General features: G+C 45.7%; 1 protein-coding gene across 1 annotated transcript in view; it reads right to left on the bottom strand.

The window, feature by feature from the left end:
• SLC25A12 (solute carrier family 25 member 12) overlaps positions 1-23,628 on the bottom strand; it is a 70,810-nt gene that overhangs the window by 4,180 nt on the left and 43,002 nt on the right. Inside the window, exons 11-14 of the mRNA XM_020806674.3 lie at positions 21,482-21,640; positions 18,130-18,182; positions 17,689-17,769; positions 1,354-1,494 (exon numbers count right to left, since the gene is read on the bottom strand). Coding sequence (XP_020662333.1) covers positions 1,354-1,494; positions 17,689-17,769; positions 18,130-18,182; positions 21,482-21,640 — 434 coding nt within the window. The remainder of the gene's footprint in view (positions 1-1,353; positions 1,495-17,688; positions 17,770-18,129; positions 18,183-21,481; positions 21,641-23,628) is intronic.

Here is a 23,628-nt window from a genome sequence, read left to right as displayed (position 1 = left end):
CTTAACACCTTTCTGGGCTTCGTTCAAAGTGATTCCCTTTCTCCATCCTTTAAAAGACAGCTTCTGCTTGAGATGGAACTCAGGATACCTCCCTTAACCCTTGGGTTCGCCTAGAACAGGATTAACACATTGGCACAGTTTGTGAAGAGAGAGATGTAAGAGGCACAGGGAATGAGTGGTTTTATGCTGACAGTCCTTTTGGGATTCATTTCAGTCTTGGCCATCAAAAGCTTAATAATGTGTGCCCTTCAAAACCTATTCACTCAGTTCAAATCACTTTTGACTGCTTTTGTGTTGTGTTTTTTTTTGGAGGGGGGGAGAGCAGTTTCTATGGGCATTTTTGAAACACTTGAGAAGACTTACAAGGAAAAGGCTAAGTTTGTCTCATCAAGAACAACAATCCTTTAGAGTGACACCTAGCTTCAGCAATTAAACAATGTCTTTGGGGTGAAACATGATAGGTGTGTGATTCTTTATCTGTTAATTTCTGAATGAAAGCTGCCTTTCCAAAAGCAGACTTATGCAGGTGTTGCCACAAGGCCAAAAAATAAATATGATGCCTCAGTATTTTGCATGAGCACAGCTGCTTATATTTGCTGAATTTACGTATTAGCTTCTTGTGCTACCTAAGGGTGTCGGAAGAAACACTCTTTAAGAAAACTAATAGCTTCTGCTCCATTACCTCCGATCTGTAATGATGGAAGTAAATAGACCCGCAGGGAAAGGATCTGTTGACTGGCATTCTACTAAAGTACACTACAGAAAGGGTCTGGCTGGCTGGTTTTTTTTTAAATGGAATTCATTATTGACAAATCCCATCACTTAACTTCTTAAAGATCTGAATCCCGCTAAACTCTACCACTGCTTCACTCTGGTCATATTATTAAGACAAAGAGAGCAGCCCGCAGTGAATGTAACAATAGAGATAATGGAGACATAAAGTAAAATGTTAGGACAATTTGAGGTGTTTCAAACAAACACAAAAGGAAAGCCAAAGAAACTTTTCTCCTGCCCCTTTCCTCCACCCCCACCGCCTCTGCCTCCTAAATGGAAAACAATCCATGCCAGAAACCAGCAGGTCTGCAGCCTGGGGCTCCCTGCAGCTCGGGATAAAAGCCTGAGGAAGAAGCGGAGGAGTGCTTTTGTACATCCCACTGCCACTAATATAAATGTGGGTTTCTCTCCATTTTGGACTGTGGGGCTTGCCCTGCAGGAAGAGATTGTTTTCAGATATGAAAAGACTCCTTCCCTTCTTCCCTTCCCTGCTCCCCACCTTCCTTTTCAGCAGCCTCACTGGTACATTTTGCATGCAACTCAACTGAGACGAGTTTCAAAAAATGGGAAAAATGATACCTTGTAAAGACCAAAAATCCCCAAGTCCCTGAGCACAGTGAGGGCGCTCACTCTAGGACCCGTGGTGATCTCCCCTGCCACTTGCAAACGAATCTTGACAATCTCCAGGGGATTCGTGAAGATGACCTGGGAACCTCCTGCCTGTAAAACCACAGAAAATGCATTAAGTTATTTTCCCTCCATCACAATCATCACACACATGATCTTTCAAACACAATGAACTCACACTTATATTTAGTATCAGCCAATAGCTTGTTAAATTAGATAATATTCTATTGGGTAGGATCTCACCACTGTAGTAAAGCTTACAAAGACTGATAAAGGTGTTCAAAGTGTAGACATTACAAAGGGACGCAAAGCCTATTTTCACAGTTTTCACTGTGCTTGGTTTCATCACCCTGCTACCCATAATGTGGCAGCATTTAGGATGTGTACTTCATAAACTTGCATCTGCTCTATAGGCAGTAATAAAACTTGTTTAAAATGGAAAAGTTTGCAAAAATAATACCAATTCACCACATAATATATCTACTGATAGCTATTAAAATAATGTCAAATAATATTATCCTCTCTTATCTGCAAGGGATAATCAAAAACTTTTCTAAGTTTTACTGTAAATGTTAAGTCAATTTGTTCAGAGGGTAGCTGTGAGAAGGGAGACAGTAAGTAGTGAAGGGGCTCTGTCTAAGGGCCCTCTCGCCTTCCCTGCAACCTGCCGAGTCCCCCACCTTGAAGAGAGACAACTCTGACGTAGGACTCCCTGAGAGAACCTGAAACCCAGGAAGGCCCTGGTGGCAAGGAGGAGGGGGTTCATCCAAGGACACAGGAAGGGGCAGGTCAGGCAAAACACCCCAAGGAATGGAGGATCGACCTCTAGATGAGAAAAAGAACCCATGGAACATAGGAACTCTGTAAGAGAGGACTGAGAGGCAGCAGAGGGAGGAGAAAAGAAAAACGAGAATGAAGGGAAGGAGGTCAAGCGGTCCATACAAACTGGGGATTTGCTACCGGAGGTGGCGGTGGAAGAAGAGGACACCAGGGGCCACCCAGTGGAGAGCCCCAAGGGAAAGTCCTATCATTTGGACACAGAGATCCCAGAAGACCCTGTGCCACCCAGGGAAGGGTAACATTGATCGATCGATCTAGGACCCACAGACAGGGGTGCTAATCCAGTTTAGGAGGAAGCGGACGGGCATCTTAATCCACCCTATCCAAAAGGCTTTTGTATTGGGGAGATCAGGAAAGGAGAGAGATGCTGCTGAGCCCAGGGGAGGGGGAGGGGGCCTCCTGAGGCACCAAGGGCAACTAACTGGTGGAGGCAAAGGCGAAGGGCTTGCCAGGCTCACCAGGGATAACTCTCGGGGGAGCAAGAGCCAACCACCAGCAAGCTTGTTCCCCGCGTGGGCCTATAAGCCATTCTTGTTGCATGACCCCTTGTGTATCCCAAACAAGATGATCCCACTGGCAAAGCTGGGACTGAAACCCCGGCCACTGAAGTGGCGGAAGGTAAAAATCAAGATATGTCACAGGCTAGCGGCTGCCAAATATACAGGGGCAGCCACTGAGGCAGTTTAGCTGTTGACAGAGGAGGGAGCGCGCCCTGCAAGTGGACACTTCCAGAGTGGGTGTACACTGATCTTATTAGCTTATCCAAACAGGGCAAGCATTAAAGTGCAGCAGCAAGTCAAGACCTGTGACCATTCTCAGCTCATCCCAGCAGGGACTGTTGGGGGAGGTAACCCACAGGAGTAGGACGCACTCAGCTGGCAGAAGTGTTGCCTGCGTATCCACTGCGATAAGATTCCAGGGCCTTCAGACTTCATTCACTCCTCTGCTGAAGCCACGGAGGTCTGGAGGTAACCAAACGTCAATAGGGCACATAGGAAAGGGGATTAAGCATTTTTAAGGATTCTTGTTGGTTGTAAAAAAAAAGGTGAGACAAATGCAGACAGGCTTCCATTACTTTAAATAATTGGCAGGGCTCTTAGGCTAGTATATTGGTGCTTTTAACTAGAAATTCATTGTTTAAGAGTGAATAATGGGTGCGCCTCCATTACCTAGAGGTATTACAGCTAAAAAAGGGGGGGGAGGTGGAGGGGCGATCAACACAGCAACCAACAGACATTACCCATTTCTCCAGCCTGGGCATGACACAAATTTAGCAGCTGTCAAGTCGTTTTATATTTCATTAGCAGAGCAGAAGCGCCATCCCTCACAGGATGTTGCTGCATGAGTTCCTCTCTCCCAGTCGTGCATTTTAACCTAAGACATTCTCAGAGCTGCATTTCAAAATTCAGGGGGAGATTTAACATGACAGTTTTGCTCCAGAAGCATGTAAACGTATGGGGAAGTGACATGTTTAGACTTTCCCTTGGTATGCTATAGGGTACCACCTTTCACTCCTGGCAAAGTGCAGGGGTCACTGCGGTACAAATCGCCAGACTTTTCCATCTGCTTCATTAAAGCGACTGTCTGCTCTTGCTGGGATTAAACCCATCTGCAAATTTAAAATGTGTGGTGCTAACCCTGCTCAAAATTAGCACTTTGTCTGCTTCAGTTGGAAATACTGCTAACTGTTTCCATTTCAGTTTTTGCTTCCCAAAGTGTCAACGACACAAAAGAACAGCAGCTTCTGCAGACAATTTTTACTGTATTTGCCTTCTCTCTCTCTCTCTCTCTCTGCATTAACAGAATCCCTCTGAATTAAACAGAACAAGAGGCTGGGGGTCGGTGTCGGTTGGGAGACCTCCCGTAGGCCAGGGCAGGCCCATGGAACCAATTTTGCCATAGCTCTTTGAGTCAAATAGAGAGCATACAGCACACAACAGAAAGGCCAGTGGGGCAGAACCACTTCCAAAGAGGTACACTCTGCAGCCTGCAGTGGGACAGTCCATTGTTTTATTTGACTGTGTCCTTTACTATTGCTGTTGATGGGACATTGGTTCCCTCCAACGACTGCCAAGCACAAGGTTCAAAGCAGGCGGTGGGCCTCTGCACCATCACACCAACGCCATTAGATAGGACGGGCAAGAGTTACAGTCTCTTTCTTCCAACTACCAGAAATCCTTTAATCAGAGAGGCCGAGAATGGTATTTGGTTTTAATTTGAAACAAAACAAGGCCTTTGCCTTTAGGCTACTCTTCCTCGAATCACCATCCCACAACAGCCTGCTGTCTGTCTCTGAAGTTTCAAATCAGTCCAGCCGAAATGGCTAATAATCGACAGAAAGGGATTCCTTTGGCGGAGAGGGAACCAGGAAAACACCTTCTGCTGTGGGGTGCTAGGGATCTCCCTCCCCTCCTCAGCCCCCATTTGCAGTGGCTTACCATGGATCACTTTTGTCACTTAATGTCTGTGGACCCCGTCTGGAGAAATACCTTAGGTGTATGTTGCTATCTTTTGTTGTTGTCTACCACCCTGAATAATTTAGTGTCATCTGCAAACCTGGCCATCTGATGTTGCACATCCTCAAATCACTTATGAGGAAGTGAGAAAGTCCAGGTCCCCATCAGCACCTCGAAGGACTGCATTTTTTTTGCACTTTTCTACTGTAAGCACCATCCATTTATCCCTACTCTCTGCTGCTTAGTCTCTCTCTCTCTCTCAGTCACTCACTCACTCTCTCTCTCTAATTGCCACTTCAGAGTCCATAGATTACGTTCTGCAGACTAAGTCCAACCTAAATCCCCAGGGCTCTAATATTCACTCAGATAAAGGAAAAATTATTATCAGTGTAATTAATAAACCTGGTCTTAACTGTTGAGAAGCCCCCCATCCCACCCTTGGGCCTTTCAAAGTTGTAAGGAAGTTGAAATTTCATTGCTAGAAATAAGGCAACCGCCATTGCTATTCTGCCATTCCACCAATATGGTTATGGGCAAGGAGCAGCTTTCCTAATTGCAAAGGAAAAACAAGTAGCCACGTTAGTCTGTCTCACTTAAAGACTAACAACATTTCTCAATATGAGCTTTCATGGATGAAAATCCACTTAATATCAGTTATCTGAAGAACTAGATTTCGATCTATGGAAGATCAAATTGAGGGAAATCTGTCAAAGTGCTATAATATTTTTTTCCTACCTTTTATGTGCACCCACTGAGGGAACAGACAAAATTTTAATTTTATTTGCCTCTCTACCTGAAGTGACAACTATTATTTATTTGTTTGTTTTATTTATAGGTTGTCTTCCTCTTGATAAAGGGGCCCATGGCAGCTCACAATATTAAAAGAAATAGAATTTTTTAAAAAATTAACTTAAACATTAAAAAACAGTAAAACTATATGCTAAACAGAATACAATTAAATAATTAAAGCAAGTAAATGTTAAAAACTATCTTAACTCTAAGAAGGCATTCAGGGACTCAAGTAGTGCTTGTTAAAACCCTGCCTGAAAAGATGCATCTTCAGCTGTCGGCGGAAGGATAAAAGAGAGGGGGGGCGCCTGACCTCCTGAGGGACAGCCTCTTCCATCCCCTGGGAGCTGCCACCGAGAAAGCTGCTTCTGAACGGCCTTCCAGACATTGAAAGGAATAGGAGACTTGTCCAGGATGAATTGTTTCTTCTTCATGGCCTCTGTGAATGCACACAAATGGGTTAGACTACGCCTGCGTATGAGTCCTCAGAATACTCTGAGCAGCAGTCCCCAACCTTTTGGGGGCTGAGGACTGGTTGGGGGAAGCAAGCTCCATGCACAGGGGCGTCGTGCTCACGGGGGGGCGTGACCCGCCCACCACAAGCACAACATGCCCCCTCGTGAGCACGACACACCCACTGTGAACATAACACGACCACCGTGTGTGACAGCGGGGGGGCGCGGCTCCGCCCACCCGTAATACCTACTAGAGCAATTTCTTGTCTTATCTCACGGTTTTTCTGATTTTACAGACTGTTTACAGTTCTTGGATCATTGGACATAATCTGTTTTTTCATTTATGGATGTTTCCCTGTGAGTTATCTTTCGTTTTGTTTCCCCCCCCCCATCTACCTTCCTGCCTTTTTAATGGGCTCTTCAGGCCCATTCAAACATTGTGTGATGTGTGCCAATAAAATTCCTTTTACTGACGGCCACAACCGCTGCTTTAGAAGCCTGTTTAGTTTTCTTTTGTTTAGCTCCATCTTTCTTTTTTCTTAGGAGAGCAGTCCTTAGAGACCGAGGGCGCCTTCAACACCGAGGTCGATATCGATGCGAAAGATGTTTTGGGCTTGGGTGCTTTCAAAGACATCTTCGGAGAGGGAGTAGTTGGAGCTGATGGGACAGAGGGCTCAGATTGAGGGACAGAAACAACAGTAGTTTCCATAGCAGGACTGGAAGGTCTCAAAGACTTTTCCCACAAATATGATCGAAGTCATTGTAACCAGGGCTTGAGAGCTGGTTTGGTCAACTTCTTACACTCAGAACAGGAGTGAGTCTGTTGTCTCTCACCGAGATAGAATAAGCAGCAGTCGTGGCTGTCAGTAAATGGAATTTTATTGGGACACATTGCACAATGCTTGAATATGCCTGAAGAGCCCATAAAAAAGGCGGGAAGGTAAGTGGATGGGGAAACAAAGTGAAATATAAATCACAGGGAAACGTCCGTAAATGAAAAACCAGATTAAGTCCGATGATCCAAGAATCGTAAACATTAAACAGTCCGTAAGATCAGAAAAACCGTGAGATAAGACAAGTAATCGCTCTAGTAGTCACTAATGGAGTCAAAATTCAGTAGTGGCTAAAAAGAACTGAGGTATTACAGGTAGGCGGAGCATGTGCACCACGTGGGAACGTCCTACTAATCACATGTTTTTAAGCTCTAGAATATTCCAAGGAGTCCTGCGCAGGTGCAGTCTAAGCCATTTGTGTGGATTCACAGAGGACCACTCAAAGAACTATGGTTATAGGTAAGTAACCTTTTAAATTCAATTCTAACTTTTTAAAATTATGTTTTTTGTGAGCCACCTGGGGTCACAGTTCTGGAAGGAAGGCAGCATATAAATAATACAGATGTTATTGTTGTTGTTCAAAAACACCAGGCACAGTTAATCAAAATTATAAAAATGTTGACTGGTATTATATAACAGATACAAGTTTTAACCAAAAACTTAAGTATCTGTTAAATATCGGCCCAGGATGTACTCTGTTCCTAATATCACTGCTCTTTTGTAGCTCTGATGTGATTTCTGAGATCTGCAATTCCTTATAGCATTGTGTGAAATTTCTTGATATTGTTTCCAAAGCCCCAGTGACTATAGGGACCACTAAAGTGTGTTTTATCCACAAGCGAGATGTTTCAATTGCCAGGTCTCTGTATTTTGTTAGTTTTTCCAATTCTTTATTTTCAACTCTAGCATCCCTTGGAATTACAATGTCAATGATCCAGACATTTCTTAGTTCTATTACTACGACGTCTGGTGTTTTATGTTCAAGGTGTCTGTCCATTTGGATCTGGAAATCCCACAAGATCTTGATTTCCTCATTTTCTGACACCTTCTCTACCTGATGTTCCCATGGGTTTTTGAAGGCTGGCAAGTTATATTTTTTGCATGATGACCAGTGCACTACCGTATTTTCCCATGTACATGATACTACCTTTTCCTAAATCATTACACTAAACATTGAGGGGCATCTTTTACATGGAAGTAAGCTGAGACAGCTGAGGAGAACACAAAACAGGCCTGTACCTTGCCTCTGTCAACAGGCTTCCTTCAGTCACGAGGCTTAGCTTCCTACAGTCAGGAGACTTCACTTCCTCCAATCACGAGCCTTATGGAACTGACCTCAGCTGATCCTGAACAAAGCAACTGGAACACACCTCGTTCTCAGATTCAACAGGGACTCAAAATGTCCAATGTTCTGGGCCCAGAGGCTGAATCCTCAAAGCTAAGTTTTCTTAATTTGGGGGTTAGAAAAGTGAGGGGTGTGTGTCTTATAAACGGGGGCATGTTATAAACAGAAAAATACAGTAATTTTGCCATTCTAACATGTCTAACTTTGTAATCCTTTTGTGCAATCTTTGGACATTCACAGATGAGGTGTGACACAGTTTCACCTTTTTCTCAGCAGAGTTGACATTTGCTGTTAGCACTAATTCCTTGGAACTTAGCTTTCATCACATTAGTTTGGAGTGCTTGTTCTTGTGCAGCACAAATCAAGCCTTTGGTTTCTTTCTTAAAGGTCCCCAGTTTTACCCACGCCCATGTTGAATTATGATCATGCTTTCCATCAACATTTCTCAGGTGTTGTCCATGCAGTAGTATATTTTTCAGCTGTTTAATTTATTTTCAAATTGTTGTTTCTTATATTGAGCCTTTGTTTCAGTTGTTATCAACATATTTTCCATTTTCACTGCTTTCAGTAATTTTTCTCTGCTTATACTGATAACCATTTAGGCTTCTTTTTTCCTTCTCTACCACCTGCTGTATTTGCAGTAATCCACGGCCTCTAATTTTTCATGGTAAATATAATCTGTCCACATCACTTTTTGCATGTAGTGCGTGGTGCATGTTCATTAGTTTCTGTGTTTTTGTGTGTGTGTCTTTTTGTTAAATATATTATATAATATATAAACTATCTGTTAAATACATTACTACTACTACTACTACTACTACTACTACTACTACTACTACTACTACTACTACTACTACTACCACTAAAATATGTGTATGTGTGTAAGTATGTATAAGTGTAACCAGTAGTTTCTTCCAAGTGAAATAACTAACAGAACATTGACGGTATAAGAATTTTGCAAATCATTAAATAACTTTTCACATCCTATTACAAACTAAAATTGATTTGAAATATATTGGACTACCATTAAGTTGTTTCAATTCTTATCTTAAAAACCACTGCCACCACACTCGCCTCAAAATCTCAAAAGAAGGAAAGAAATCCACATCCGTAATTGAGAACAGCTCATCAAGGATCAATGCTATGCAGAAAACTCTGTTTCTCTGGGCTCTGTTCAGAGAAATTTAGGAGTCAGGATTTCTGCAGGGCTAACAGAACTACCCAGTAAAGAAAATCAAGCCACCCACTTTTTAAATTAGCTTCATCAGATAAATATCCACTGAATTAACAACTGTAGAAGCAGCATGGACATTTTCAGTGTTTCAGAAATGGGAATTATAAAGAGGGCAAACCCTAGTCCAAATTAAGAAATGGGTGGACTGAACGAAGAAGGTACGTATGTACACAGTTAGAGGTCGCTTGCATACTTAATATAGGCTGTGATAGAAACAGCAACTTCATTCCAAGGGGATGTTCAGATAGCGCACAGAAAACAGGCCAAACTTTTTGCACATGGAAAATTATTCCTGTTTTATGATGGACGTGTTTTCAAGCAACGCATGACAAATTCAATCCTGAATGGAGGCTATTCATACAGATCAGGAGTACGAACAATCTAAGCTCCCTAGTTAACCTTAATGTCATGTAAAATAAAATCTCCACAAGGAATAAAACAAAAAACAAAAACCCCTCAAGTTGACAGCAAAGGTTATGAGAGAAGAGATGCAGTCTGCAATCCCACCGCAAACACCTCCCGACACGCCAGAGGCAGAAGGGAAATGCCCAAGTGACCCTGCCATCAGGAGACCTCTTGCCCTTTCCGATTCCAGCCGGGAGGCACCTGGGGAGGGGGAAGCGCCTGTTCCCAGCCCCAGCTTCATCTCGTTTCCAACTGATGCATCCTGGACCAAAAACTTTTCCCACAGTGGAAACAGGGGGTCTCCCACTCACTCACCCACCCCCACAGACTTTGCTCTTCAAAGACTTGGAGCCTTTTTTTACACGGCCTTCCCGGAGCCAGGTCCAGCTTCTCATGCTGACTCACACTCACACATTCAAACAACAAAAGGAACACATTTTCAGAAAATGTAAAGCCATTTGAGGACACAGTCCTGCTAAGTGCTATTTCCAAGGGCAGCCAGGTTTCCATACCCTCTTGCTGAGCACTTTACTTTTAAAGATAGGCCCTTGCAGAGCAGCTGCTCCACCCACTCCTTCTCAAAGGCCAGTGAAGCCTACCATGTCTGGTGCCGTCCCTTTTCACTTAGGTTTGTCCTCAGCAATTTAAGAGAGTGTGTGGTACAGTAGTTTTGCCAAAGTTTGTGCCCTCCAGATGTGCTGGGAATACAAAACCCATCATCCTCAAATTCCTCATGTGAGCTGGCAAGGACAGGGATCTTAGCCCAATCCACCAGGAGGGAGCTAACTTGTGGAAGACATCTTGTTGTTGACAAACTGCCACTCTTGAACCTTTCACCATCTCTAAAAAAACAGACATGTTTATCTTGAAAAATAAAGAGTAGTAGAAGCCTTTTTTAATTTAAAGATGACACATAAATTAGAACTGTAGGCTACAGATATATGATGCTATTGTTGGGTGCTGTTGAGCTGCCTCCAACTTATGGTGACCCTTTGAATGAACAATCTCAAAAACGTCTTGTGCTCAGCTCTTGTGAACTCAGACCTGTGGCTTCCTTTAGGGAGCCAGTCCATCTCGTATTTGGTCTTTCTCTTCTCCTGCTACCTTCGAACTTTGCCAGCATTATTGTCTTTTCCAGGGAATCCTGCCTTCTCGTGATGTACCCCAAGTAGGACAGCCTCCATCGTAACATTTCTGCCTCCAGAGATATAATTCAGGCTTGATATGATCTAAGATCCTCCTGTTTGCCTTTCTGGCAGTCCAGGGTATTATCCGCACAACTCTCCTCCAGCACCGCATTTCGAACAAATCAATTTTTTTCCTGTCACCTTTCTGTACTGTCCAACTTTTACACCCATACACACATCTCCCTACATGAAGCTTATTCAGGTATCTCTGATATGAGAAAAGAACCCCTCCATCCTGCCGTTTTCACTTCTCCAACTGACCTCTGTAACTGGCTCTGATACCAGCACAGATTCTTCACAGGCAGCTATTGTTCTGGGCATCTTTTTGTTGCTGCTGCTTTGTGCCTTTTGTTTGTTTGTTTGTTTGTTTACTTTACTATCAAATCTCAGGCTGCTTTTATGATATTTGGTATTACTTCTCTGCAACACTGATTTTATGAATGGCACAACAGCTTATCAATCACCAGTCTACCCATCTTGTTAGAGAAAAAGAAGTTACTTACTGTAACTCTGGTTCTTCGAGTGGACATGTGTGAATTCACATTAATGGGTTTTATCTGCACCTGCGCAGAGGTTTCCACAATCTTCTAGAGCTTAACACTGTTTGCTAGGACCGCCCCCCTAGTACATGTGGTCTGCCCATCCTGGCAAGTGCCTCAGTTCCCACAAAGTCCGCCGCTGTATAAAAATTTCGACATGACGGACAAAGGGGAGGACGGGCAGGAAGTGTGAATTCACAGATGACCACTCGAAGAACCAGAGTTATGATAAGTAACCTCTCTTTCTTCTTCGTGGTCTCTGTGAATGCACACTAATGGGTGATTAGTAAGCTTACCTGTCCGGAGGAGGGACATCACGGAAGAACAGCTGACAAAACCACTCATCCAAACGTAGCATCTGACTTTGCCCTTAGATCCAAACGATAAAGGTGGACGGTGTGGACCATGTGGCAGATCTGCAGATAGTCAGATCTGCAGATATCAGGGACAGAAACACCCCTGAGGAAAGCTGTAGAAGTGACTAATGACCTTGTAGAATGAGCCTTAATTCCAGCAGGAAGAGGCTTGTTCTCCAATTGATACGCAAGGCAGATAGTTGCCACTATCCATTTAGAGATAGTTTGGGCAGAAACAAGAGATCCTCTATGCGGTAAATTGTGTAGAAACAAACAGTCTCTTGGATTTGCAGAAAGACGCAGATCTGAAGACGTAAAAAACCAGTGCTCTCCTAACATCCAGAAGGTGGAGAAAGCGTTCCAGGTCACAGGTAGGCGACGGAAAAAAGGTAGGTAAGATAATGGGTTGATGAAGGTGGAAATCCGAGACAACCTTAGGGAGGAAAGACACATCAGGGTAAAGGGTGACTTTATCCAGGTGGAATTGAAGGAAGGGAGGATCAATGCGAAGAGCAGTGATCTCTGAAGCTCTGTGAGCTAGATGGTGGTAAGGAAGATGGTCTTAAGCATAACAAGGTGATCAGAAGTCATAGCCATACGTTCAAATGGTGATAACGTAAGGCGTCAGAGGACGGTATGCAAGGACTACTGCATAGGGAGGTGGGGTCTAGTAGGTGGCATCTTGGAGACTCCCCCAAGAAATTGCTTTACAGTGGGGTGGTGAAAGAGTGTAGCGGCATCTGAGTCTCGTGCTTGATGGGCTACTATGGCAGATAGGTAGACCTTAAGAGTAGAAAGAGAAAGCTTTCTGTTAAAAAGATGAGTCAGGAATTGTAGGACGGCAGGGAGAGTTGTAGGCATAGTAGGAAGGTGACGTTGAGTCACAAACTTAATAAAGGCGGACCAGTTATATGAATATAATTGAGTGGTCACAGGTTTCCTGGCACTCGCTAGGATAGAAGCTACAGTGGGTAAATCCTCCATGCTATAAGATGGAGAGTGTGAATGTTGGGGTGAAAGGTTCGACCTCGGTTCTGGGTGGGTATATGAGGAATATAAGAGGGAGACAGATGAAATCTGTTGAGATTGAGTGGAGCAGGGTGAACCATGGTTGTCTGGGCCACCATGGGGCGATTACGATCACGTTGGCGTGTTCCTGACACAATTTGACAATAGTCCTGAGGAGAAGGGGAATAGGAGGGAAGAGATAAATTAGGCCTGGCGTCCACGATGTCATGAGAGCATTGCCTAGGGAGCCTTGACCGATTCTTGCTCTGGAATAATATAGAGGGCATTTTGCATTTTCCGTCGATGCGAAGATGTCTATCTGAGGGTAACCTGAGAGATTGGGGAGTTGATGGAAGATGGTGTTGTCGAGGGTCCACTCGTACATCTGGGTGATGCGTCTGCTCAAGGCATCTGCCAGTTGGTTTTGGCTTATAGAGATATGGATTGCTATTGGGAATATATGGCGTTCGAGACACCATTCCCGGATTTGCACTGTGAGGTAGAGTAGTGGTAGAGAATGAGTGCCACCCTATTTATTGATACAGACAAGAGCTGTGGTGTTGTCTGTTGTTATTTGAATGGCAGTACCCATGACAGGTGGTTCGAAGGCATGAAGAGCCTTGAAAATGGCTAGCAGTTCTAGGTTGTTTATATGCAGATGTTTTTCTGAGGGAGACCAGAGGGCGTGAATGTGGAGACCATTGCAATGAGCTCCCCAACCAGTTGGGCTTGCGTCTGTGGTTATTTGCATGGTGAGTTGAAGTGGTGTGAAAGGTCTGCTGATGAATAGATGGTGTGGTGTGTTCCACCATTCTAGCTGGGCTGCTAGTTCGGGTGTGACTCTCAGTAACATCATGGGAGAGTCTGATATTGGGTTGAAGAGGGAGAGATACCACACCTGTAAAGACCAGATTTTGAGGCATGCGTGCTGAATCACTGATGTTGTTGATGCCATGAGTCCAAGTAGTCGCTGGGCATGGTGTGCAGTGACCAAAGCATGGGGACGGAATTGCTGAATTGCATTGTAGAGTTTTATAGCCCGTTCTTGGGGAAGAAAGGCTCTCGTTGATCGAGAATCTAGAATTGCCCCAGTGTAATTCACCCGTTGTGAAGGAATGAGTGTAGATTTGGTTTGATTGACCTTTAGGCCCAGATTCTCTAGGAGGGAAAGAGTAAAGTGTATATCATGCAGAGTTTGAAGATGGGAGGGGGCTACGAGTAACCAGTCATATATGTAAGGGAAGATGGAGATCCTTCATGTGCAGAGATAGGCTGCCATGGGGGCCATACACTTTGTGAAAATGCGAGGAGTGGTAGAAAGTCCGAATGGGAGGGCTTTGAATTCGTAAACAGTATTTTGCTCAACAGTATTTTAAATTCTTTTAAATGTCCTATTACATGCCATCTGTAGGTAATATCAACTTTTCAAGCACAGGCTGAAATGACCTGTCCATAAAATGCATCAAGATTTCTTGTGCCAGTATGATACACACCCGTTCAGGAGACTTTCAGCTGCCCTGGAAGCTCCCTTCAGCATCACAACCCACTTCATTCAACTACATCCTCCTGCTCTTTCTAAAAACAGAAACATCCACCGAAACAATCTGCACTCTTCTGCTTGACTTCCCTTTCCTTCAAGGCTTTACTGGGAAAGTAATTCCAATGCCCATCTGCTTTGTGACAAAGGGTGCAGTTTCACTCATGTTCTGCTGACAAAGGCAAAACAGGTTGGCCACGGCGCAAAGAAGAATGCTGGACTAGGCAGACCCTCGGTTGTCTTGCTTCCAACCGGGTGGTCCAAAGGCCTTCCTGTTCGGACCATGACAGCTGAATGCTTTGCTAGATGGGTCCAGAATCTTGGCTTTTCAGCAGCAAGCACCGTCTAATTGGTCTTCCAGAGTTAAAAGTGAACAACAGCATCTGAATCAAATGCACACACACCCCTTCGGCTACCATCCCCTCCCCTCCCACAGAAAAATCAAGGAAGAGGATTTTTTTAGAACATCCGTGAATCCTGAAGGAACAGCAGAAAGTGCCAGGACAACGATGACAATAATTGTTGCTTCGACTTCGATAGCCATCACATACTGCTTAGAGCACTCTCTGGGCAGCTTACAGCATAATTAAAGAAGGAATACTTTGCCCCCCCCCATGAGCTGGGTACTCATTTTACTGACCTTGGAAGGATGGAAGGCTGACCCAACCCTGAGCTGGCTACTTGAATCCGTTGGGACTGAACTTAGGTCATGAGTAGAGGCTTAGCTGCAGTACTGCAGTTTAACCACTGTGCCCTTGGGCTTGCAATGCTATGGAAAGAAAGAACTACCTACCTTTTTAAATTGATGGCACCCCAGCAAAGGTCAGACCCCAAGTCCCATGGAGAACTGGGTTACCTGGAAATCACTTAACCAGCTACGGACTAGAGTTGGCAGAAGCAAAGCACAGCTAAAAAAATGGGGCTTTTATGTCGACAAGGCTCGTTGTAAGTCTGGAGAACAGGCAATTTCACACCTTGGTCACTGTTCTCCACAGCCCTCAACATGTACCACAGAAAATCTGATATTAGCCCCCCTAAATAATTTCCATGTTGCCTGTTATTGGGTGGAAATGACTGGATAAATTTATTAATTACACAGTGGTGCTTCTGAACAGAGAAAGAACAAAATGTCAAGCAGGCAGCTAATCTTATCAAGATGGTGTAAGGTTTCACTTTTAATAAAGAAAATTAAAAACTCTGACATAAATGTTGGATATTGGCTATTCAATATTAAAGATGTTTCTGACAATGGGAAAGCTAAGTAATATTTCTGAAGTGAGATTCTGGTTTGTCTTTCCTTTAAGGCAGAGGTCCCCAACCCCAGTCGGTGCCTGGTGCCGGTTCGTGGCCTGAGCCAGACAAGGCAGCAAAGACAAACCTCCTGCCCCACCCCCTGCATGCACTCACCCCCACACAGCCTGTTTGCGCCTGCACACGCGCTCCAGCGTGCCCACACAAGCGCTACACCACCGTTTGCGCATGCGCATGAGCGTGAAAGCACCCACACAAGCATTGCGCCACCATTTGCGAATGCGTAGGAACACGTGCGCAAGAGAGAGCAATCGTTCGCATATGCGCACAAGCGCGGGGGGTGCCCCGCCTTCCCCAGCCAGTCCGCTGCGGTGAAAAAGGTTGGGGACCACTGCTTTAAGGAACAAGGATTGACTCCAAACTTTGGCTGCACACGCTGGCTTCTTAAAGAAGAGTCAAGCCAGAGTCTTGTTTTTAGATACAGCACTAAGTTTTCCAACTGTCCTAAGTTCCTGGTTCGTCTGCCCATTTGGGAAGGATCAGCTGGTGCGCCCTGGCCCACTGTGAGCAATGACTTTGTATCTCTGTTCTGATCACTGGGATTCTGTGCAGTGACTACAAGGGATTCAAGCCACTGATTGCTTGCCTGCAATCCAGACCTTTTCATATCACAATCACGGCACACTGGTTTTAAACATATTGAGAACAGATGGAGATGGTGTCTAAAGCAGGCTTTTCAACGTGCAAAACACACTTTGGTATAAAACTATATTAAAAGTTAGTAATCTTGATTATCAGCTTTCATAACCAGAAGAAAAACTGCCAACATTCTCAACTGAACACATGTCACAGCAGGGGTGGGGGTGGAATACCCTAATGAATGCACACCGGAAAACATTGTCAAGCGATTAAAAGACCCTGATCCCACTCTAATTTAACATATGCATATATTTTCATTTAAAACACACTGCTGTAATGTGTGAATGGTTTCATCATGCAATCCCAGCAGTCTATAGAAGACTTCCTGGGGGCGGGGAGGGGGAAGAATTTAGCAGATGTGTCAGGCCTTTGAATTACATTTATTTGTAGACCTGAAGGGTTGGTTATGTATGCTGTAGCTTACTCTAACGGGCCTTCAAGTAAAAGATTAGGTGCTCTCTGGTGTATGACTACAACTCTGCTTGCTTGTTGCCTTTCCCAAATGTAGATTTGCTTGCTGACAGGTAAAGCCGGAGGTATCCACCATGCTGCCATTCCTAATCAGGGAGACCTAACAGCAGCATCGCTCCAGAGCAGCCGAGCGGCATTTGGAATGTGCAGAGGTCAATAGCTTCTATTGCCCAAGGTTTCAGTGACAAGCGGAAGTGATTTTCATCCAGCCCGCTCAACTGGTAGTTATTAGGGTTCTCGGGTCAAAACCCTGAGAGGACTCCTGTCCACTTCAGAAAGGCATTGGAAGGACAACATTGACAAGTGGCGTCTCACCTCCCCCTTCCATGTGTTGAGGAGAAAAGCACAGCTGATGACACCTTCTCCTCTGCTCAAGTCTTAACGAGGTACAGAAACTTTCATAGGGTAGGGAGGCGGGGACCATGTCCCCCATAAATTGCTAAAAACCACCAGCAACAGTTGGCTGCTTCCTCCAGTTACCCCTGGAGATGCAAACACTTGATGTTGTTCCGTAACAAAATGTCCTGAAAACTACCTCTTGCCCCATACAAACAAGCCTCACCTCTACCGCCGCACATCACTGACAATCTTTTCAGCTTTTCTTAGTGGAAATGTTCTGCAAAACCACCACTGTTTCTACGACATATGCAGACTGAGAGTGGGAAGGAGGAAGGAAGGGAGAGAGAACGAGCCTGTTGTCACCTGTGCTGTGTAGCATCACCCACTGGAAAAACAGTGTCAATAGAGAGAGAGACACAGACTCTATCCAGGCCTTGAACTCGCAGCAGGCTCTTCTGGGGACACAGCTATGAAGGGCTAGGCCTCTGCAGACATTCCCATCATGGAAAGGTTCACTTTACTTCCCAGTGTGCAAGTACTTACACAGCCTCCTGCAAGGATCTCTGCCGGCAGTGGAATGGAACCATCTCTTTTTGTGAATTTATCTCTGACAAAGTCATTCACCTAATTAAAGAAGAAAAATAAATTAATGTTTATGTTCTACTTCCCATGTTTCTCATATACAATTTGATATATATATTCTTGCAGTAGAGTGATCGGCTGGAAATGTCTATGGTGGTTATATGCGCATGTGTAAATGTGTGTGTGTGTATGTGTGCGCGCGCACACACACGGGCCTGTTGCCCATGCCCATGTTGTGTTTGTTGCTGTTTTTCACAAGGCCACAATACAGTGTTTGAGCGTAATTACCATCAAATTTAATTTGGTGTAATTTTCAGTACATACATATAGGATTGTACTGTCACTCTTAACAATTGAACACAGAGAAAAGGTGCTGAATTTTCTCAGTTTTGATATACTTACTGTAAGTTTTATTGCTTTTTCTGGAGCAACACCAATAAGCTGTGGGAGTAACCCTATGAACAGAAGAGACCTATCATGATTAGCAGAAGGGAACAGACAAGATCTATCACAATTAGATCCAATACAACTTACAAATTTTTCATTCTTAAATTATTTACTACCCCTATTTCCACATGAAGGACTTCCTCTTATGAGAATGATTTTTCTCCATATGGGCCTGGGGGTGACATTATGCGCTCACTGTACCATCATGCCACCCTGCAGTTCAAGACTACGGTTGCAGATGGTAACACCCAGTTTGTCAGTACAAGGGCTCACTTAGGCTACATTTTCATCAGCCTGTTTGTCCTCTATCCGTTCCCTGCCATGCACTGAAATCAGCTATGTTGCTGCCGAGTTTCTCCCCAAAGTGTTATTGTGGTATGCTCAAAATACACCATATGGTTCTCTTTTACCACAAGATGATCCTTGTCGATTTGATCAATTGACAATCAGTCACCAGGAAGTGTTATTTGTTCCCAATCAAATCATGTCACTTTTTCTTTTCATGGAACTACTGCTTGGAAACAAAATTGAAAATGCTGGAAATTGTAGTAAGCAGGAGAGACACTCAAATGAAGCACCATTATAGACACAGCCAGACACTGTCACTTGCTGTAGGGACTGTAATTCAAAAAGCTAAAGGGAATGAAGCCTGGATCCTGAGAACAGCAAGCAAGCAAGGAGGTCATCAAAAGCAACAGCACCGTCCCTGGTGCCTTCGCACAGTGTCGGAATGGGGAGATGTAATCTGAGGAGGATGCCAGGGAAAGAGGAAACCACCCGGACCTAGTGTGCTCACGCAGGAGTCCTCTGCCCAATATTGGGCAAATCCACCCTTCCAATCTCATCCTGTACCCTCACCTTCATACTTTTCAGGTTTGGCCCCACCTGCAGGAGGCCATGGGTTGGTAGAAGGGAGGAAGGGAAGAGCAAAATCCCTTTCCCAAAGCCTCCTTCTGTGTGCAGTTCTCAGGATCCAAACCAATCCTATTTGCACGGACACACGTATTCTCTTGTCACTACCCAAAAGACCATCACCTCTAAAAAGTATGCAACTGTCTAGAGAGTTACTTACATCACTACATTGGAGACAGAAGTTTAAGCACTGGGAGGGAAAGTTAGCATTCAGTTAAAAGGCAAGACAATGTCACTAGATTTTGTCATTAAGTATGATAGGAGGCAACCGGGACTAAAATTAATAATAATGAAAAATGAAACAAAGCCAGACAAATTAAAAAAACACACATGCATTGGGGTTCAGGACAGTTTGTGTGTTCCTTGAAGCCTCTCTTGGAAAGGAAGTCTGATAACAAGAAATGCTGCAGGCCGACAGTTGCCAGCTGACAGCAGAAATCTTGTGGCCATCAGGCCAAAGGATTCACTGAAGGTAAGGTCAATGAGAAGCAGCAGGAACACAAGGTACGTGCTGCCTAACGGACCCATGAGATTAAGTGAATCCACTTTAAGACAAGGCAATGATGACTGACAACACATCAGTTTACACAGACAAATTTCACCACCGTGTTCCTGGATCCCCTTGGCCCAGAATGCTGGGGGACTAGAGCTGCTTTGCTGTTTGTGGAGCGTCTGGGCAGAAGTTTTCCTTTCCTATTTCTATATGATGTACATTGATTGCGTGGGTTTAAAAGAAAGAAAACAGAACACTGGAAAAAAGTATGGGATACCCCAAAGTTATATTCTACAATATAAGAGCTCCCTTCAGTGCTACCTTAAGAAGAGCAGATCAACAGAGGGCAGACCTAACTTGCTTGGCTTCAGCCGAGGCCTCTCACCCATTTTGCTCTTTCTCTTCCTAACTGCAGTATGCACATGGGTTACCTGTCTCCTCACTTGCTTCCTGGCCCAACTTTCAGAACCTTCCAGAGGAGGTTACATGACTGTTGCAAAATGCCAATTCATCTCACTGCAGGTTGGGAGGGGGGGAGCAACACCCTAAAGTTCAGCAGCTAATGTATACTGAGGCTTCATGTCTTTGCTTTCCTGCTGAGACTTAACAGACTCATTATGCTGAGGAAAGGTAGTTATTAAAACACAAAGAGCAGTTGGCAACAAGAACAGCAAAAGAAATGCTGTCCCCCAGCCTGACTCTCTGCCCCCCCCATTAAAAGAATCTTTAACACCCTAGTGCAACTCAGGCCAACAACAGCATGCACAGTTGAAGAAAATGCTCATGTGTGCATGTGTGTTCACCTGGGTACCCAAGCATAGAGAAAACCACTGATTTCTAGGCAGGAAGTTGATTCGCAACTTCCAAACCCAGAGATTGTGCACCTCTGAACATCAGCTGCCGGGCCACAACAGTGCAAGCTGATGGCTGCCCTCTTGGCTTCCTTCTGCACATCCTTGTTTATCTGGTGATGAACCTGAGAGGGCCTCAGGATGGCCCAGAAGAACTCTTCATAGGCACACATATGGGCTTTATACCGTTCCAGGAGCAACTCCCATTTGACTTTGTTACCATTAAGTACAAAAGCCACAGGGCAAAACCATGCTGTCATCTGTGAACGGGATGTGTACGTTTAAACTACTGGACTTCTTTCCCTTAAACACAGAAACACCAGCCAAGGAAAAGAACCCGTCTCCTCACTCTCATTGCCATATTCCCTACAGCTGACACCCAGCTGTTTCAATCTTTGTTCCACTCAGACACGTTTTTCTTTGAGTTTCAAAAATAACCTACAAAGTGACTTCAGTTCTACAGTCTTCCAAGAAGCAGAAGCAGACGTATAAAATGGTTCAGCCATGATTCTGAATTCAGAGTTCTAAGATGAAACAATTCTGCTGAGTGCGGGGGGGGGGGGGGACAGGAGAGGAGGGGTGCAAGCACAGCAAAAGATATGTAATTATACATTAATTCAGACATACACACAGAGAGAATGTCATCATTGCACATGATTTGCAGAAATCAGTTTCGTAAGTAACAGAAGAAAAAAAACAGGCAACAGAGAGAGAGAGAGAGAGAGAGAATGACCAAGTTTCCTTGTTCTCTTAGAATTAAAAACAAAACTGGTACAGCAAGTCTTTCTAAAGAAACAAGCTTATTTAATCAAGCCTAGCCAAATCTATAAAATGATGATTTAACTCTGAATTAACTGATATAAATGACAATGTAACTCCTGAATCCCTAACTGGCAGTGAAGAAGGCCTGCAGTTACTGCCTCCCTTCACTGCCTTTCTTACACAAAAGCAGGGCTGGCCCAAGACAGTTTGCCCTTAGAAGCACAACCCAACTTTAACCATCCAGCTGCCATCTGCGGATGCATTTCATCCCTGCCTTTTCTTTGCTTACCTCGGTATAGGCCAAAAAAGCCTTCGTATCGCAATACTTTCTTAAAACAATCAAAGCTGTTTTTGTACATCAGCTCTCCTACAACGGACCCACTTGAGCGCTGATTCTGCATACGTGTCTTCACAAGATCTATCGGATAGACAGCCGTAGCCCCAACAGCTGTAAGCAAAAAGATAATCAAGTTTAGCTGTCTCACCGTGTGTGCACATGAAAAATATGCCCACAGTGGTTGATCCCTGTGTTAGCTACGGCACATGTCGAGCACTCCCTCTGGAAGTGCTGAACGACAACTTCCATCACAAGACATGCTGGCTGGTGATGACAGGACTTTTAATCCAACACGTCTGGAAAGCAGCTGGGTAGGGGAAAACTGTTTCAGAAGAGAAATGGAAGCAAAGGGGAGAACAGAGTGAAAACATCTGGGGCAGCACAGATGAGGAGGGCTCTCCCTCCAGCCTCATGGCCAAAAGGCACAGGAGGGGGCTGAGGAGGTACTGTATTTTTCCGTGCATAAGACACTACTTTTTCCTAAAATAGTTAAAAATTGACAGTCTTCTTATACACGGAAGTAAGCCGAATCTATGGCAAGCACGCCACAGCTGGCACGAAGGGCCCTTTCTGTGGGCACAGGAGCCACGCTGATGCTGCTGCCCATGCCAGCCCGGTCCCCTGCCCGAAGGGAGCCCGTGGGTGGTGCTGGAGGCAGGGATCAGGTAGCAACAGCAGCAGGAGGTGGAGACGAAGGAGGAGCGCAAGCGAGCGGGGCAGAGCGTAGTGCAGTGCAGGAAGCCCGGGCGAAGGCCCTGACTATATTTGGGGAGGGGGGTGAACATCTGAATCTAAGCCGAATCTATGGCAAGCACGCCACAGCTGGCACGAAGGGCCCTTTCTGTGGGCACAGGAGCCACGCTGATGCTGCTGCCCATGCCAGCCCGGTCCCCTGCCCGAAGGGAGCCCGTGGGTGGTGCTGGAGGCAGGGATCAGGTAGCAACAGCAGCAGGAGGCGGAGACGAAGGAGGAGCGCAAGCGAGCGGGGCAGAGCGTAGTGCAGTGCAGGAAGCCCGGGCGAAGGCCCTGACTATATTTGGGGAGGGGGGTGAACATCTGAATCTAAGCCGAATCTATGGCAAGCACGCCACAGCTGGCACGAAGGGCCCTTTCTGTGGGCACAGGAGCCACGCTGATGCTGCTGCCCATGCCAGCCCGGTCCCCTGCCCGAAGGGAGCCCGTGGGTGGTGCTGGAGGCAGGGATCAGGTAGCAACAGCAGCAGGAGGTGGAGACGAAGGAGGAGCGCAAGCGAGCGGGGCAGAGCGTAGTGCAGTGCAGGAAGCCCGGGCGAAGGCCCTGACTATATTTGGGGAGGGGGGTGAACATCTGAATCTAAGCCAAATCTATGGCAAGCACGCCACAGCTGGCACGAAGGGCCCTTTCTGTGGGCACAGGAGCCACGCTGATGCTGCTGCCCATGCCAGCCCGGTCCCCTGCCCGAAGGGAGCCCGTGGGTGGTGCTGGAGGCAGGGATCAGGTAGCAACAGCAGCAGGAGGCGGAGACGAAGGAGGAGCGCAAGCGAGCGGGGCAGAGCGTAGTGCAGTGCAGGAAGCCCGGGCGAAGGCCCTGACTATATTTGGGGAGGGGGGTGAACATCTGAATCTAAGCCGAATCTATGGCAAGCACGCCACAGCTGGCACGAAGGGCCCTTTCTGTGGGCACAGGAGCCACGCTGATGCTGCTGCCCATGCCAGCCCGGTCCCCTGCCCGAAGGGAGCCCGTGGGTGGTGCTGGAGGCAGGGATCAGGTAGCAACAGCAGCAGGAGGTGGAGACGAAGGAGGAGCGCAAGCGAGCGGGGCAGAGCGTAGTGCAGTGCAGGAAGCCCGGGCGAAGGCCCTGACTATATTTGGGGAGGGGGGTGAACATCTGAATCTAAGCCGAATCTATGGCAAGCACGCCACAGCTGGCACGAAGGGCCCTTTCTGTGGGCACAGGAGCCACGCTGATGCTGCTGCCCATGCCAGCCCGGTCCCCTGCCCGAAGGGAGCCCGTGGGTGGTGCTGGAGGCAGGGATCAGGTAGCAACAGCAGCAGGAGGTGGAGACGAAGGAGGAGCGCAAGCGAGCGGGGCAGAGCGTAGTGCAGTGCAGGAAGCCC

Source organism: Pogona vitticeps, chromosome 1 (genome assembly GCF_051106095.1).
Source record: "Pogona vitticeps strain Pit_001003342236 chromosome 1, PviZW2.1, whole genome shotgun sequence".
Classification (NCBI taxonomy): Eukaryota; Metazoa; Chordata; class Lepidosauria; order Squamata; family Agamidae; genus Pogona; species Pogona vitticeps.
Note: the sequence above shows the minus strand (reverse complement) of the source record. Positions and strands in the feature narration are given on the sequence as shown.